At 37.2% G+C, this 15,260-nt stretch overlaps 1 protein-coding gene across 1 annotated transcript in view; it reads right to left on the minus strand.

The window, feature by feature from the left end:
- The window catches only part of CUBN (cubilin), a 141,967-nt gene that overhangs the window by 29,876 nt on the left and 96,831 nt on the right, over positions 1-15,260 (minus strand). The window contains exons 46-54 of the mRNA XM_077781257.1: positions 14,056-14,265; positions 13,618-13,758; positions 13,033-13,214; positions 11,374-11,545; positions 10,183-10,389; positions 6,876-7,025; positions 5,919-6,040; positions 3,785-4,010; positions 1,677-1,864 (exon numbers count right to left, since the gene is read on the minus strand). Coding sequence (XP_077637383.1) covers positions 1,677-1,864; positions 3,785-4,010; positions 5,919-6,040; positions 6,876-7,025; positions 10,183-10,389; positions 11,374-11,545; positions 13,033-13,214; positions 13,618-13,758; positions 14,056-14,265 — 1,598 coding nt within the window. The remainder of the gene's footprint in view (positions 1-1,676; positions 1,865-3,784; positions 4,011-5,918; positions 6,041-6,875; positions 7,026-10,182; positions 10,390-11,373; positions 11,546-13,032; positions 13,215-13,617; positions 13,759-14,055; positions 14,266-15,260) is intronic.

Genomic DNA, 15,260 nt, shown 5'->3' on the forward strand with positions numbered 1-15,260 from the left:
CATTCACTTTTTCAATTACAAGAATCAAATCAAGTGAAGAGTTACTATAATAACTCTTTCTAATAAAGAAAAAAAAACCTACGATATTTTAAAGTATTACTTCAACTGTACCAATAGCCAATTGAAGCTCAACCAAACCATGCATCCTAAAAAGAACATGAAAATTTAGGTAGGTATTTAAGTGAAATCTTCTTCAGGTAATTACTTAAATATATGCTTGAGGCTCACAGTTTTAATTGCTGAATTTCAAGACACATGTAAAACGAAACATAGGTAAAAATGTTTGATGTTTCTATGCATTGAAATATTTTTCTGAATCAGAGTATTTATTGGCAGGATTTAAAATGTCTGTTTAAATAATGAATTATTTACTCTAATAATAAAATTATTTTTGTTGATGTTTTGAACAGTTTTTTACTTGAGTTTATACCCAAAAATATATAATATCTGATTTTTAAAATAATGTGTTTGAAGGAAATTGAGTGGAACTAGTATAACCAAATAAACCTGTGATTTCTCCAAGCAACCACCCTAGAAAGGAAAGGGTTAGCCAAGGGTTAGTCTGTAAGTGCAAGCATCTGAATCATCTCATTCATGTGACCAGGTGTTTGAGGCAATGAATGCTCAAAGGATCAATTTATAGTCTATAGCCTGGCCGAGGTTTTGCGAAGTCACTATTGATTTTGGATTACTCTCTTTTGACTGCTCAGTTTGGAATAAATGGAAAAAACTTACATCATTCTACAGCTTTTCAGACACCTTTGTACATTTCAAATTAGACATTACGAAAAGGAAGTGGACATAAAAAAATTCAGATCTTCCTCTATGGAGAAAATCTCCAATTGACATAGGTTTGATTATGTCATTCAGGGCAGTTTAGGAATTTAAAATTAAACACTTTTACTGAGTAGCATTAAGATTTTCATATTAGTGAAGTGTATAGTAACATTGCATCAATTAATTGCTGGAGCAGGTCATGCAAAGACAAATCTAATCCCTGTGGGGTTTTTTCACAGCCTTAAAAATGAGTGCAACTGTAAGTTGGTTGTTATAGATCAGAGGTACAGCTGCTCAAGTCTTCCTACATGTTGCAAAATTATGTTTGCCCTTTATTTCAAGTGGGAGTTGTATTGCTGTGGAGAAAATGAACACAAAACCACTGAACATATGCCAAATGCCTGAGAAAAAAATGACACTGAAAAATGCAAGACATACCCACTCTATTCTATTGATTTGAAAACAACAGTTCTTTACAGTATATGAAAGATCAGATTTCTATTTTTGTTTCTGGAAATTAAAAAAAGAAGTATAACCTGGTCAGTCTAAATACTTATAAAGGAGTTTGGTAGAATTATAGTGTAATATTTTCTCATTACTTTCTGGTTCTGTAATAATATATGCCTTTTTGATAGTTTTCATTTTTGGGGATGCATGTAGGCTGATGGTTCCACCTCCAGCAGGGAGGTGGAACCACAAGAACTGATGAAAATTAAAATTTTATACAGGCCAGTTCACAAAGCACACAGAAAATGGACTGTATTATACAAGGACTTTAGTTGATATTTCCCAAATTTTGAGCCTTGACTGTCCAAACCATAACAAATGCAAAACAGGGATCTGAAATCATGACTTTTTAAAGCACTGCTCTGCTGATCTAACCTCAACAATTATTTTACCTTCACATAACTTGTCTGGCAGCTTCCATTGCTATCTGGAATCTGGAAGTTCCTGTGGAAGTTCACCTCCAAGTGTTTGCTTTCATGCGTAATGATGGTCCATGTGCACCTGCTGTTCATGGGAAAGTTTTGAGGCCAGTGAGGGGACTTGATTGTACCATTATCTGAGTGAATGATTCCACCACAGCCTGGAAAAAATAGCAACAGATTGGAGAAATGTAGAAATATTTTTGAGTGGTGTTGTGTTTGGCTTTGAATGGTTGTTTCCTTCTGTGGCTGCAAAAGTGAGAGAGGAAAGCCCTGATACTCACTGAAACTTCATTTACCCCTCTTGATTTTCTTTCTCCCACCCCTGCAGCAGGGAGGTAGTTACACTCCAGAGGTGTCTCTTTGTATTTCAGTTTATTTTCTTCATAAGCTCATTCTTGCAACTTCATAGCCTTTTACAAGGTCCACCTATAAACTCCTGGCAATTTGAAGTGAATATTGCTTTGAAAGAGTGCTGGGGTCAGGAGTACATCTGAGACTGCAGGTTCCCCACACCCCACAGCATGCACATTGTGACAGAGAGCCATTCAGAAAAGCACTCAAGGGGAAAAAACCCAGTCTACTGATATATCCTTTCTTCTTCTCACTCTTCAATATGCAAATATTGCAATTCCCCATGGGAATCTATTCAAGCTACATCTGTTTACCCAAGGCAAAATGGTGACTTCCCTGGCCTAGGCAGCCCTGTGGATTGCAGTGGAATTATGGGATGGGCTGAAAAACATGCCTTTTAAAATAGCTAACACATTCATTTATAAAGGAGGATAGCTGGTCATGGCTCTATGGCAGCTCATGATTTTACACAGAATAAGTTTAGATAATTTGAAACATATTTGCAAATACCATGCCAAGAATAATTTATTAGGGCTACGTGCACAGTACTAGCAACCCCTTATTATTTCAGATACAGTGTAGTATAAGGATGAATAAAGGACAAAACCAAAGTTTTGTAACATCCTAATTTTTTCCCCTTAACTTAAAAAATATATAATAGCTTTAATAGGAAGATGTTATTTTTCCTTCTTTTCTATTAGAAATGGCAACTGTGTTTAGAAGGACATGAAGCCAGGTTTTGGTCACAATACAGAATGCAGAACTGGAGATTCTCAGTGATTAAATGAGAAGAAAGCTGAAGAAAGTAAACTAGATATATATAGAAATGAAAATTTTCCTAGAGGATACTGCCTATGCACATGGCACATGTAGGCTAATGTCTACTACACCATTGAAGAGTGGGCTTCATTGCACGTGAAATCTCAGGGAACAGTGTCAAAAACTTGCTAAAATGACAGTGTATATTCATGCAAGCTCAGACTATTGATATGTTTAAGAAGACACTCCATCAACTAACTGTGTGAATACAGCTACATCATTAGTGGACAGAAAAATGATCAGAATCAGCCAGAATGTTTGCAGCTGGAGGTGACACTAGGAAGCATATGCCAGCTCTGTACTGAGCTGGCATTTCTGTCAGCTGTAATTCCTACTGTAATTTCTGCCCTGCTGCCATCTGACACATCTATACTTACCTTTAGTCCTTTAATGACTTCCTGAAGTACACTGCACAAATGTTGAGCTACAGAGTGGTGATAATTTCAAGAAAAGGAAGGTAGCTTTGAGAAATGTATTGTTCAATCCTGCATGTGTACCACTTTCAAAAGTGTACCAACAGCTCCATCACAGTGCAAGAGTTCTAGGCTGTTGTCACACATGCTCTTTGAGATGCTCTGTTTGCCTCTCTGTTTTGAAACTCACTTTTTCCTAGTTTTAAGTGTTTAAACCAAGTCAAACTGTGGAACAATTGTTATTCATGAAGTGAAATGTCTCATAGTCCTTGGCAAGAGATACCACTGCTGGGAGGGTAATGGTATTGGTATCAATTTACAGCCATAAAGAAACTGCCAGTAGGAGATTTAAAAAGTACAAAATCAGTCCAAATTTGAATTCATTGTGTAAAATCAGAAAGCACTGGATAAATCCTTAGTTTTTTAGTACTGGCATCTTTCAAGGATCCTGAAGTTGATGGCATTCCTTTCTTTTGATCTCTAATGCAAACTTACCTAAAGATTCTGCTGTCCATGTTGCATAAAAGCCACCTCCTTGAACCGAGTGATCAGAATTAAAGATGATGACTAGCTTGTTGGAACCAGACCGAATAGTCCCAGGTGAGTTGTTTCCACAATACGTTCCTATGACAGGAGACCCTGGAGAGCCACCATTCAGGATAGTGACAGAATCCCACTTACAGAGGGAATGACTTTCAATGTGGAAGGCTGTAAAAGTAAGCTGTAACACACAAAGGTGACATTCAGGTGCTAAAACCAGTCACTCTGGGTGAGGGTTTAGAGCAATTCAGACTGATCCTGTAGCCATTGTGGCACAATGATTTCTGGGTACACTCAGAAATCTGACCCTCACTTCATTATGCTTTCCTGCAAGTATTGATTGGAATCTTACCACTATAAGTAACAGCAGCTACTTAGCTTGAAGATGGAATTGGAAGAAAAATTCATAGGTTCAAAACTGGCATCCTTGTGTCCTAGCCATATTTTGAAACTAAGTATGTGCTTCAAAACAGTGCTGAATATTTACAGGTGTTGAACCACTTTCCTGCATGCAAAGTTTCTGTTGATGAAAAATAACTAGCTCTGCAAGGAGAAAGCCTTGGATTTTTTTTTTTCAAAAGCCTTGAATTTTTTTTCAAAAGCCTTGGATTTTTTTTTTCAAAAGCCTTGGATTTTTTTTTTCTTCCTATTATTTTGAATCAATACACTAACAGTTGCTAAAAATAATGTTTGTTTCCACCAAAACAGAAAGAGTTCTGTGGCTCGTTCCCATGGGCCTGGATGCATCCCATAAACAGACCGGGCTGGACCGGCAGCTCCTGACCGTGCCTCCCTCCCACACAGACACCATTTGTCCTTGGAGAGATATGCTCACACCTGGGATTTCTAGTTCAAACATTTAGATTGCTGATTCCGTAGACTCCAGGATTTGTTGATGCTGAAATATTGATGTACAGTAGTTACTGCCTGGCCCTGTTTCCATAAGTTTTGGGATTTTAAAAATAGTTTCAGGAGCAGGATCTTTGTAGAAAAGTTTAGCAAACATAAACAATTTTTTCCTGTACCTTTTGTGTGTCTTCATTTCCAAAAGAACCTAAGACAAATTTAGCTGTAATAGTTTAAATCCAGAACTTTACCAGCAACTGAAACTGGCAGCTTATACTGGAAAAAATGAGTCTGCCTTCACTGAGCATGCTGCTACTCAGTCCTTTCAAGACAGAAACCTGCTTTCATCTGATTAAAATTAGTTCTGCTTTTAACTAGTTGTGAATTAAATAGAAATCTTGTGTTCTTTCAAAATAATCCTGTATTCCCTGAAATAAGTACATAGGCAGTGGTCAGAATATCAAGCAGAAGAATTAGGACTGTGGGTTTTCATTTCTAACCTTTGTAATTGTAAGCAAGGAAAATATGATAGGAAAATTAACGGGAGACATTACATATGAAAATCTACAATGTGTTCCCACAAAACTGCTTTTCAGATATTTTTCTGACCCAAACCATAAATATCACTTGTATCTGTGCTTGAAAGAATCAGTCAATTCAGTGAATTAAGTTTTGTACTGCTTGGGCATAAAGGTGCTTAAATTGGTCAGTCAGGAGTTTAACTCAAGAAAGTAGCACCTCAGGCAGACTTTCAATACTTATTGGGAAATTGGAGCAACATTTCATTGATGTTATTTGTACCAGAAATTATATTATGTTCCAGACTAACCAGTAAGACACAAAAGTAACTTTCTAGTGGCTTGAAACTTTCCTGCAGAGAAGCAAACTTTCCTGAACTTTGCTTCAGCCTTGTGTTTATTCTGATGATAATGAGAATATCCATGAACATCTAATAAAATGAATTATTTCAGTTTTGTAAAAATAGCAAGTATTTGTTTAAAGGAGAAGTCAGTACTATGTTTTGAGGTCAAGTAATACTAGGATCCTTCTGTTTTTCAGAAAGAACAATCTTCAAATAGTTTTGTTGTGTTATCTTCATTCCCTCTTTTAGTTAAAATCAATGGGAAGATACTTAATTATTCTATATTTCTGATTTTCCAAATTGTCTCAAATCTGCTCCTGAAAACTCAAAAGGTACTTCTCACACTGTCTGCTGTGCATACAATTGCAACATGTTACTCACAGTGATGGTTTGACCTTCAGGGGCTTCCAAAACCCAGGAGCAGTGATTCAGATTGCTGTAAGGCTCAGGGTAGTTAGGGCTTGAGATAACTCCCCATTCACCTGACTGTACACCACCACAGGCTGAAGAAAAAAAAGTAACATTTCAATGCATTTTCAGAACACAACACTAGATTATTCAGCTTGTAATAGTAATAAAATATATTGAAGAAGTACTGATAGTTACTGAGTTAATACGAACAATTTATCTGGGAAATTCCAAGTTTTAAAATCTAGTCATTGAATACTGAGTAAAAAGATTCAATGACCTTGAAACTTTGTATTTATTCTGATGCTTAATACAACTCTGTAAAACCTTTGCCAGCTGACACATCTGCCTCTTCTACCTTATCGTCCATTTTTTTATCACAGTTTTAAGCAAACCAGTGCCATCCTTGGACCAACACAATGAAGTAAAAAAGTTTCTTATGTGTCTAGATAAGCCCCAAGGCTAAATTCAGCTGTGACAGGAAGAGGAGTTGTTCTGGCTCATAAATGGCAAAGTGGTGTAATTTGCACTGATACGACTTCAAGTGGATTTCAAAATGAGTGCAAAGGTTCAAGCAGCAGAATGCATCTCAGCTCTGCTAGCACTCCAGAGACCTCTCTGGAGTAAGTCAAACTTGGCTGGTATTACCTGTTACATTGCCATTCCCAAGAACAACCAGCTGCTCTGAGTGTTGCAAAATCTCACTGTGGTTTGGGGAATGCCAGCTGTGAGGCAGAAAATAAATCTGAGAGTTCAACTGCTAGCACATGCTTGCTTTAGAAGATATAAATAGTGGCTACCACTGTGTAACTTTTGAGGACCTCTTTGAGAGTTGATCCCATCATGACTATTCTCCATATCACCAAATGACTGGCAACATTCCCAGAAGTGCCTCAGTCAGCCAAGGCAACAGTCTATTGAGCCATTTACCTTCAAATGTATAATGGGCCAAGAATCCTTTATCTTCTGTGTTTTCGTCACTGACAAATTGTACCCAGACCTGGGGGGCAGCTATAACTAGTGGCACAGATGGTGCAGCCTGACCACAAAGTCTGGCTATTAGCTCTCCATCAGCATCCCCTAAGCAAAGGAAAAAAAACACAGCACTTTTTGAGTCCTGAAAGAGCTACAATAACATAAAGGAATAGTACAAACATGCAATTCATTCTGTTTTGACAAGAAAATGGAGAAGAGTACATATCAGACTTTATAACTGATTATTATTTATGGATATAAGCGGAGTGTTGCAGTTCATTGTTGGGATCTAAATCTTGGCAACAAGAAAGTTCTCTCCAAAGATATACCAATGATCCTTTTAATACCCTGGGCTCTTTTTCTCCCCTCCCTGCCATCCTGCACACCTTCATATGTCATATCAGACATATCAGACACACAAAACCCTCACTATTCTGTCCCAAAACTACAGACCTGTTGGGGCAGAACAGTGGAAAGAGATAGCTTAAAGGCTGTATCACATGGACACCTACTGAACCTTTGTTTTTGTGACATCCTCATTAAAATCGACAGGGACTTTGAGTTTTCTACTGTATCGGGATGTGCATCATCCATGAACAAACTGTCATCACTGTATTAATAGTGGGCATCTCTTTCCCAGAGAACTCAACATATTCTCTGTATGGCCAAAAAAAAAAAAAAAAAAAAAAAGCAGCCAGCATTTCCTGAAATCTTTGATGCCTAAAAGGAAAGCATAACACAGGCCTCTCAGGCCTCTGTACTTGAGTGACACTGAATGTTTGCTCAAGCTGGTGAGCTCCTAACCATCACATTGCTAAAAGCAGTTTCTGTTTATTACTGATAAATTCCCAGGAGAAAGAAAGCAACCATAATAGTGTTCCTCATGACATCCAGGCAATGCCATTCCTAAGTTCATTTCTCTAATAATAGCAGGTTGCTGGTCTTAAAAGTCTCCATTTAAAAGCAACTCCTAGCTCTGCACAAAGTGGCTGGCCATTCTTGTGAAGAAGGCAGTAGAGCAAGAGGAGGAAACTTTGGGTGCTTTTCAAAGCCTTTTCAGAGTTATTCCAAATCATGGGTTGGTTAACTTCACATTTCCATCATATGCAAGTGACACAGCCACTATTTGAAATGCCTTGAAGCACAAGGAGGAAAATGGATATATAATAAATTTCTATCATGCAAATTACCCAGAAAAATGGTAAAAGCTGTCTTGATAACATGCACTAAAAATTATATTGAGCTGTAAAAGTGGAAGATATTAATGATAAATTGTGTTCAGGAAAAAGTAGTAATAACTACTTTTAGCATTAGTATGTAAAATACATTTTCATTTTTGCACATGAGGTGATTAACCATGTGATAGATGTCACTCAGGTTACCCAGTCCCTACAGTGAAAAATGATAGCAATCATTGTTTTCATGAATGGCCAGCTGGCCAGAGATCTAGGCTGTTGATAAACAGAAAAAGAGAACAGAAATATCGTGCTGTAACATTTCATTCAAACTGAAGGCAATGGTCTGAAATACAAAATGAAGAGTCTTCCACAAAAGCCAAGAGTTAGGACTATACTTCACTGTAGCAGTATGTTCAGCTGTATTACCATGTACAACCTACATGCATATGCATGAAAATTTAATAACTTAATACTTTGCCTTAAAAAATGGAAATATTTATTTTATCTATTTAGCTTAAATATTAGCCAGTGAACTACAGTCAAATCTGCTTTTAATTTTTTTTTATTTGAGTACCATGAAGTATGTTGTATGGGCATCACAAAAGAATTTTGCACATCTCAGCTCCATTTGGGGTCTCTTGAGTCAGTTAAAGCAGACTTTCCCTAAGTTTGCATCTGCTGTGTCAAGAGTCTTAAACAGGACCTGCCTGAGTTTAGTGGTACTCTAAACACTGCATCTCAGTGCTCATTAAATGTTACTTGTCAGCATACACAGGTGAATGAGGGCATTCTGCTTTTGACACCAGGCTAGCTGTGAAATTGGAGGTCTATTAGTAGTGCTGAAATGGACACTGGATTTAGATGACAAAACTGTGTAGAACAAAGCAAGACTACAATTTCTTCCATTTTCTTTGATTATATTGCCTGGAGGCCTGAGGTTCATGATAAAGTGAGTGTGGCAGGAATGAAAAACAAAGCAAATACATTTTACTGTTTCTTTCTCTGAGTTCTTTTTTTTTTTTTTTTCCTATTATTTCCCAGCTCCAGTGCATACATGGAAGAGAACTGCTAGTCTACAGAGCTATGCAGGGTCTGGCTCTACACAGGACAAACCAATGCTATACATTATATATAGGGGGGTGTGTGTGTGTATATATATATATATACACACATACACACACACCTATATATACATTATATATGTATATATAGGTATAGATACATATACCAAAACCTCTTGCTCAAATAAGTGCAAATAAGGATAGGACAGATTCCTGCTCTCAGCCTTTCCACATGTTTCAGAAAGCATTTCCTGGTAAATTAAAACCTGCTGTCTCTGGGACTCACAGGTACAGCCTTTCTATGAAGACAGCTGCAGCTTTTATACTACATTTGGCATTAGCTGAATGACTTTCATGTGACATTTCCAGTTGCTTGCTCTTGTGGCTAAAGATGCTCAAATATGCAGGGATATCACTGGTGCATTAATCCTGTGAATTCTGTTTTTTCATTTAAAATGCTTTAGTCGGCGTTTTGCAATGTATTCTCACTGGAAATAAGGCTTTCTTTTTGGAGAGTGATCTTATAGAACACAAAAATGGACCTGAAGTGGGTATGCAGTTCAGAAGCTATGAATAATTCAAGCATTCTTTACTCCATTCCCGCTGTCCCTGGAGATATTTCAGCACCAGGGAGAGAATGGGAAGTGGACCAAATAAATTATTTTGATGACTGCAAATGCCATCTCTCAAGGCAAATGAAGTGAAATCCATATTTTCCCTTGTAAAGAGATAGTCAGGTGAGTATTGCAAACAGCAAAACTAGTTATCTCCCCATGATGTCTTTCCAGTTTTCCATTTTCTCCCCTGAAAGAACACATGACCAAATCCATGCATCCATTTATCTGGCAGTGAAATTCCACTTCTTATAATGAATGTAACACAGAAGGCAGAATGTGAACACTCTCAAATGTACAGATTCTTTAACAGCCACTCCCTGCAAATATATATGAATGAGATTTGGCACAGAGTTGTACAACCAGAATCTTGATAGGCTTCATCCATTCTCCTGCTGAAGATACAAACCTATTCGTAGCTCTAGGTAGTCATACTGGCAGCTCTGGTGATGTTCCAAGTGGAAATCCTCAAAAGATATATACATGGATGAATTATAGTGAGAGGGATTTTCAATGGTCCATTCACAGTTCAGGTTACTTGTGTAATTTCTGATGCCATCATAACCAGGAGAAGAGAAATTCCCACCTACATGTGCCATCAGGATTCCACCACAAACTGCAGAAACAAAATATGGTTTATTTGAAAGTAGTAATAATCCTTGTATAAGGAGAAATCTTGCTCCTCTTCATTCAGATATGCTCACATCAGAAAGCATGTGTTGATTAGACCAAAACCTTTTCCATCTTCTAAATTTTTTATCATTTACTGCACTGTACAAGAGAATTCTTTCCCGTTTCCCTAGAATTTATTAGCAAGTCTTTAAAAACACATATGTAAAGCAAAGAACAATTATTTACAGGATAAAAAAAAAAAATCAGCAGCACTGAATAAAATATTTTGACATCAATACAAAAATATAAAATAAAATATTTCAGCATCAATACAACAAGCATTATTTAATATTTTGATAAAATCTCACTACAGCTTCAGTCCAGTATTGCTCAGCCCTACTCATTATCTAATTCTAGGCTCAAGAGAAAAATTTTCATGGAAGATACCCTCATGCCATAGTAGGATGCTAGGGGTGGGAGTTGGAAAATAAGTTCAAAAGACTCAAGGCTGTAGTAGTAAGGCTCTCCTAGCTGCCTCTTCTCTGGAGGCTCAGCTTGCAAAAGTAGGTTAGCTGCACTCTTTCACAAGCTAGAATAAATAATTACCCTCCTGAGTAATAAGGGAGGACTTGAATTATTCAATTTGTCTATAGCACTATGCTTTTTGAAACTTTTCATGGAATAAGGCCATTTCAGACCATCTCTTACTGAAGACTGTAAAAAAAATAAATCAGTAGGGACAGCAGGGCCTGTGATCCATACAGAGGCACATGAAGGCCATTGCTCACAGAGATTCTCCATTTTTTTCAAGTTCTTTCAGCTAATTAAAAATAAATATTCATTCCCATCCAGAGATGAAAGAAAAAAAGATATCACACATTTGTTATCTGTTTAGATAATTTTTTTAATATGTGCCAGTACTCTAGATACGAAATGACTCAAAATGACTCAGCAGAGATCAATCACTTAAATCAAAAACATACACTACCTGCATCTTCACTAGAAGTATATGAGACACTGAAGCCTCTGGCTGCACGGGACATATCTGTCACCAAAATGACTTTCATTGTGTTTCCAGTGGATTTCACCTCAGTGCCTGGATTTACCTCCCCACACAGCTTGGCCAGCTGGGGAGAGTTTTGCTCAAGGCCATTGTAAACCTGTGGAGATGAAACAAACTCTTATGACATCAATACATATTCTTATGAGCATCTCCTGTATCATTTAAGAGTGTTTACTATCTTTAATACAAATTTCACTGATGTCCCTCATAAGAGGTTAGTTCTCAAATCTACCCAAACCTTGGAAGAAACTTTCATTACTTTGAGTGGAAGAGGCCCTGAAGTAAACATCAAAAATAACTTGCTTATTTTGGTGAAATACAAACATATTCTATTCTCTCCCTCTCTCTCTCTCTCCTTTTTCAAACAGAAATTGATTTTTTTTTAAATTGAGAAGAATACTGTTGTTTAGCTCAATATTTATATGTTCAATCACTTAATAATGTCAGCTATTGATTGCATTAATTTCATTTCAAATCATTATATTTTAAAGCCAACATGAGCTTTATCAAAATGTTTTCCAACATACAGAGTGCTGGTAGGCATTTCTGATTATTTAAAACATTTCACTTTTTGATGATCCAGGGATATTTTGCTCCGTTTCCTTTATACTAGTCTAGGAATTAATTTCCTTCTTTCTACTCTGCAGTGCAAGCAAGGCAGAAATGATGTTTCCCACCGAGACTTGGAACATATTAGAGTACTGAAGGCATAAGAGCCAGCAGGAAAATTTTCCTTTAAGAGATCATTATCTGATAAAAAGCCAGTTCCCAAAGGTTTGTCTAAAGCATCTGTGAAGAAAAAGAAGGGAAACATCATCTACAAATGTCAAGGGATGAATAACTACTTCAGCCCCCATGCTTGTGCATGGATTGGCTTCTGATCATCCTACAGTTAATTCCTGTGTTTGCACTGCTTATCTGAGGAAGTGGGAAGCTAAACTCTACCTCACATTCCTGATTTCTTAGAGGAATCATATTTTTGAGGCATTTGTACATCTGACTAGGTCCAGGTACCAGAAATCAAAAATAAACATGATAAAATAACCAATATCTACCATTTTTTCCAAGATGGAGAGTGATATACAAGTAAAGTTTCCTGGGGTTTCTCTGTCTTTAGTTCAGAGTAGCCATTTGCTGCAAACTGTTTTTTTCTACTTTTTTTTTCTTTTTTAATGGACAGCAAAAAGTAACAACAGCAGTAGAGTACTTCCTCAGTCCATAAAAACTGGAACTGACTTATGGATTTTGTTTGCACAGAAAAGAGACATTGAAAGCTTTCAAAAACCCAATAATTTTTTTTTCATAGATTGATAATTGCTAAAAACACAACTTCAGCAATTCCTTTAAGCCTTCTACTCTGCCTGGGCCACAATTTCAAAATTTCCATACTCCAAAACAAGGAGATGAGTTTAGATACTCTACAGAGAGAAATGTCTCTCATTTATCTGCTTTACCCAGATTAAATAACGATTTGTCTAAAAATCATAGATAAACCTATAAGTGACTTTTCAGCTTTATTACATCCATTAATTGTCCATAAAGGCATTAGGAAGAGCAGTTTCTGCCTCTACACACAATACTCACAGCCACATAATCTGATAAGCAGCTCCAGTGCTCTTCAGTCTTCATGTCATTAAAGGTTAGGGTCACACGTCGGCCCACTTCCACTGTGATCCTCCATTCACACACTCGGTTATGTGGGTATAGGTTGGGATAGTTGGGTGAAGTAAATGTCCCAACAGGTGCAGTAAGATCCCCACCACATTCTGAAATATGCAAATATTGGTACCCGTTTCAGAGTAAAGCATTGCTTATAGAATTGTAGCAAAAAAAAAAAAAAAAAAACCAACAGTATTGTGAAAAAAGAGATCCTGAGAGGTTGATTTGATCCCCCTACCATGTTTTTCTAAACAGCCAAGTTCCTGCCAGTCTTTATCACTCAGTCATAAAAGCAGCTGAGTAGTAACTGACCATAGCAACTCCTTTTAGTCTAATTGTTAGTATTTATTCCTCTGAAGACCCATCCCAGGCTTCAGAAGCCTGGGTGACCCACAGGGTTTGATGCCATATGATACAAGCCACTCATTGTGGCAAGACTGAGACATTTCTGACTATGGTCTGTGGTGTAAGTTGCTTCCTGAGAGTATATTTCAACCTTACAAATCCAACCTTCAGTACTGGAATCAAAGCGCAGTCTGAATCCCCGGGCATTGACTGATCCATCAGTGACAAACTTGACATAAGCAAAACTGTCAGAGGTGTCCACAGCATCAGGGAGAGTATTACCACAGTACCTGCCCAACAAATTTCCTGCAAAAATCACACAGAGAAAGAGAAATGTATATCAATATGTTATTTATATTTATATTGAAGGGTCACTTTCCAATTTAACTGGACAGGCAGGAGTAAACTAGTGGAATTGAGTTATTTGCTGGCAAATAGAAGGGGTTTTTTGCCTTACTTTGCATCAGCAAGAAAGACAGACACAAGCAAATACTGCACATTGAAAAACCTCACTTTATACCCAAAGGGGCTTTCAGGATCCTCTAGTAATGTTTCCTAGTAGCACTGGGGAGGGGAAGAGAAACACTGAAATAATTCTCAGACCAGAAGCGTTGTATTCTCGGATCTCCACGAAGTCATTTGTGCACTCAGAAGAGTTTTGAATATCTAGGCCTTCTAGTCTGATGGTAAAATAGTGGCCCCTGGGACCCTGCAGAAACCATTCACACAGCAGGTTGTCTTGATAATGAAGGTCAGGATACCCCGTGCTTTCGATGATACCAGTTTGTCCTGTCACTGTCCCACCACAGGGAGCTGCAAAAGGAAGAATATTATTTGGTTGATAAAAGAATGTCAGAGAGATAATCATTCCCCTAAACAAGACTTACAGGTAAGGTACAATTGACTCATTCTTAAACTGTGGTAATAAGACAGGAATTGCCTTCCAATTAAAAATCTTCCATGATCTCAATCTAATTCAATCAGTCCTGGCTGCTGATTTATTTTTTTCATCCCCACACACACCCTGCCATTGCAAACATCCCTTCCCCTCTTTCATATCTCATAATTTGAATAAACTCACAGTTTTCAATTTAATCTCTATCTATGTCCATATTTACCAGAAAACCTTGCAAAGATGTAGCAGGTAAATTAAAAATAAATGAAATTTGCTAAGTGTGGATCTCAATTCTTTATGAAAGAAAAAAGCTGACTTCTGGTTTGGGTCAACAGGTGTGTTTCAGACTCCTTTTCCTTTTATCCCATCCATTCACTCCTTGTGATGCCTCAGTGAGTAATCACTGCACAGTGTGTAAAACAGCTATTAATTTTTAATTGTCTCTTTCTAAACACTCATTTCTCTGCAGTACCTGCAAACATAAGTTTGTAGTAGTAAGGCATACAGCAAACGTGCTTACAGGCACATGGTGTGATTCTTGGGGTGGTCATGTGTAGGTCCAGGAGCTGGACCTTGATTATCCTTTCCAAATCCAGATATTCTATGATTCTATGAAACAAGATTCCCAAGTGGAATTTATTGTTTTGTTTTTGGTTTTTTGTTTGTTTGTTTGTTTTTGGTTTTTTTTTTGTAGTGGATTCTGTGTCTTTTTCCAAGACAATCTTTCCATGGCAGGAACAGTTGTGCTTATACTGTCAGTTCCATGAATCATTAAGTGCTTTGTTTCAGGATGACTGGCATTCAGCTAAAATACTGTAAATCTATTACAATTAAATGTAAATTATGGCTTCATATACTAATAAATATATGTATATATGCAAGTTTCTTCAGTTTTCACATTCAGAAATATGAT

The sequence above is a fragment of the Lonchura striata genome, chromosome 1 (genome assembly GCF_046129695.1).
Source record: "Lonchura striata isolate bLonStr1 chromosome 1, bLonStr1.mat, whole genome shotgun sequence".
Classification (NCBI taxonomy): Eukaryota; Metazoa; Chordata; class Aves; order Passeriformes; family Estrildidae; genus Lonchura; species Lonchura striata.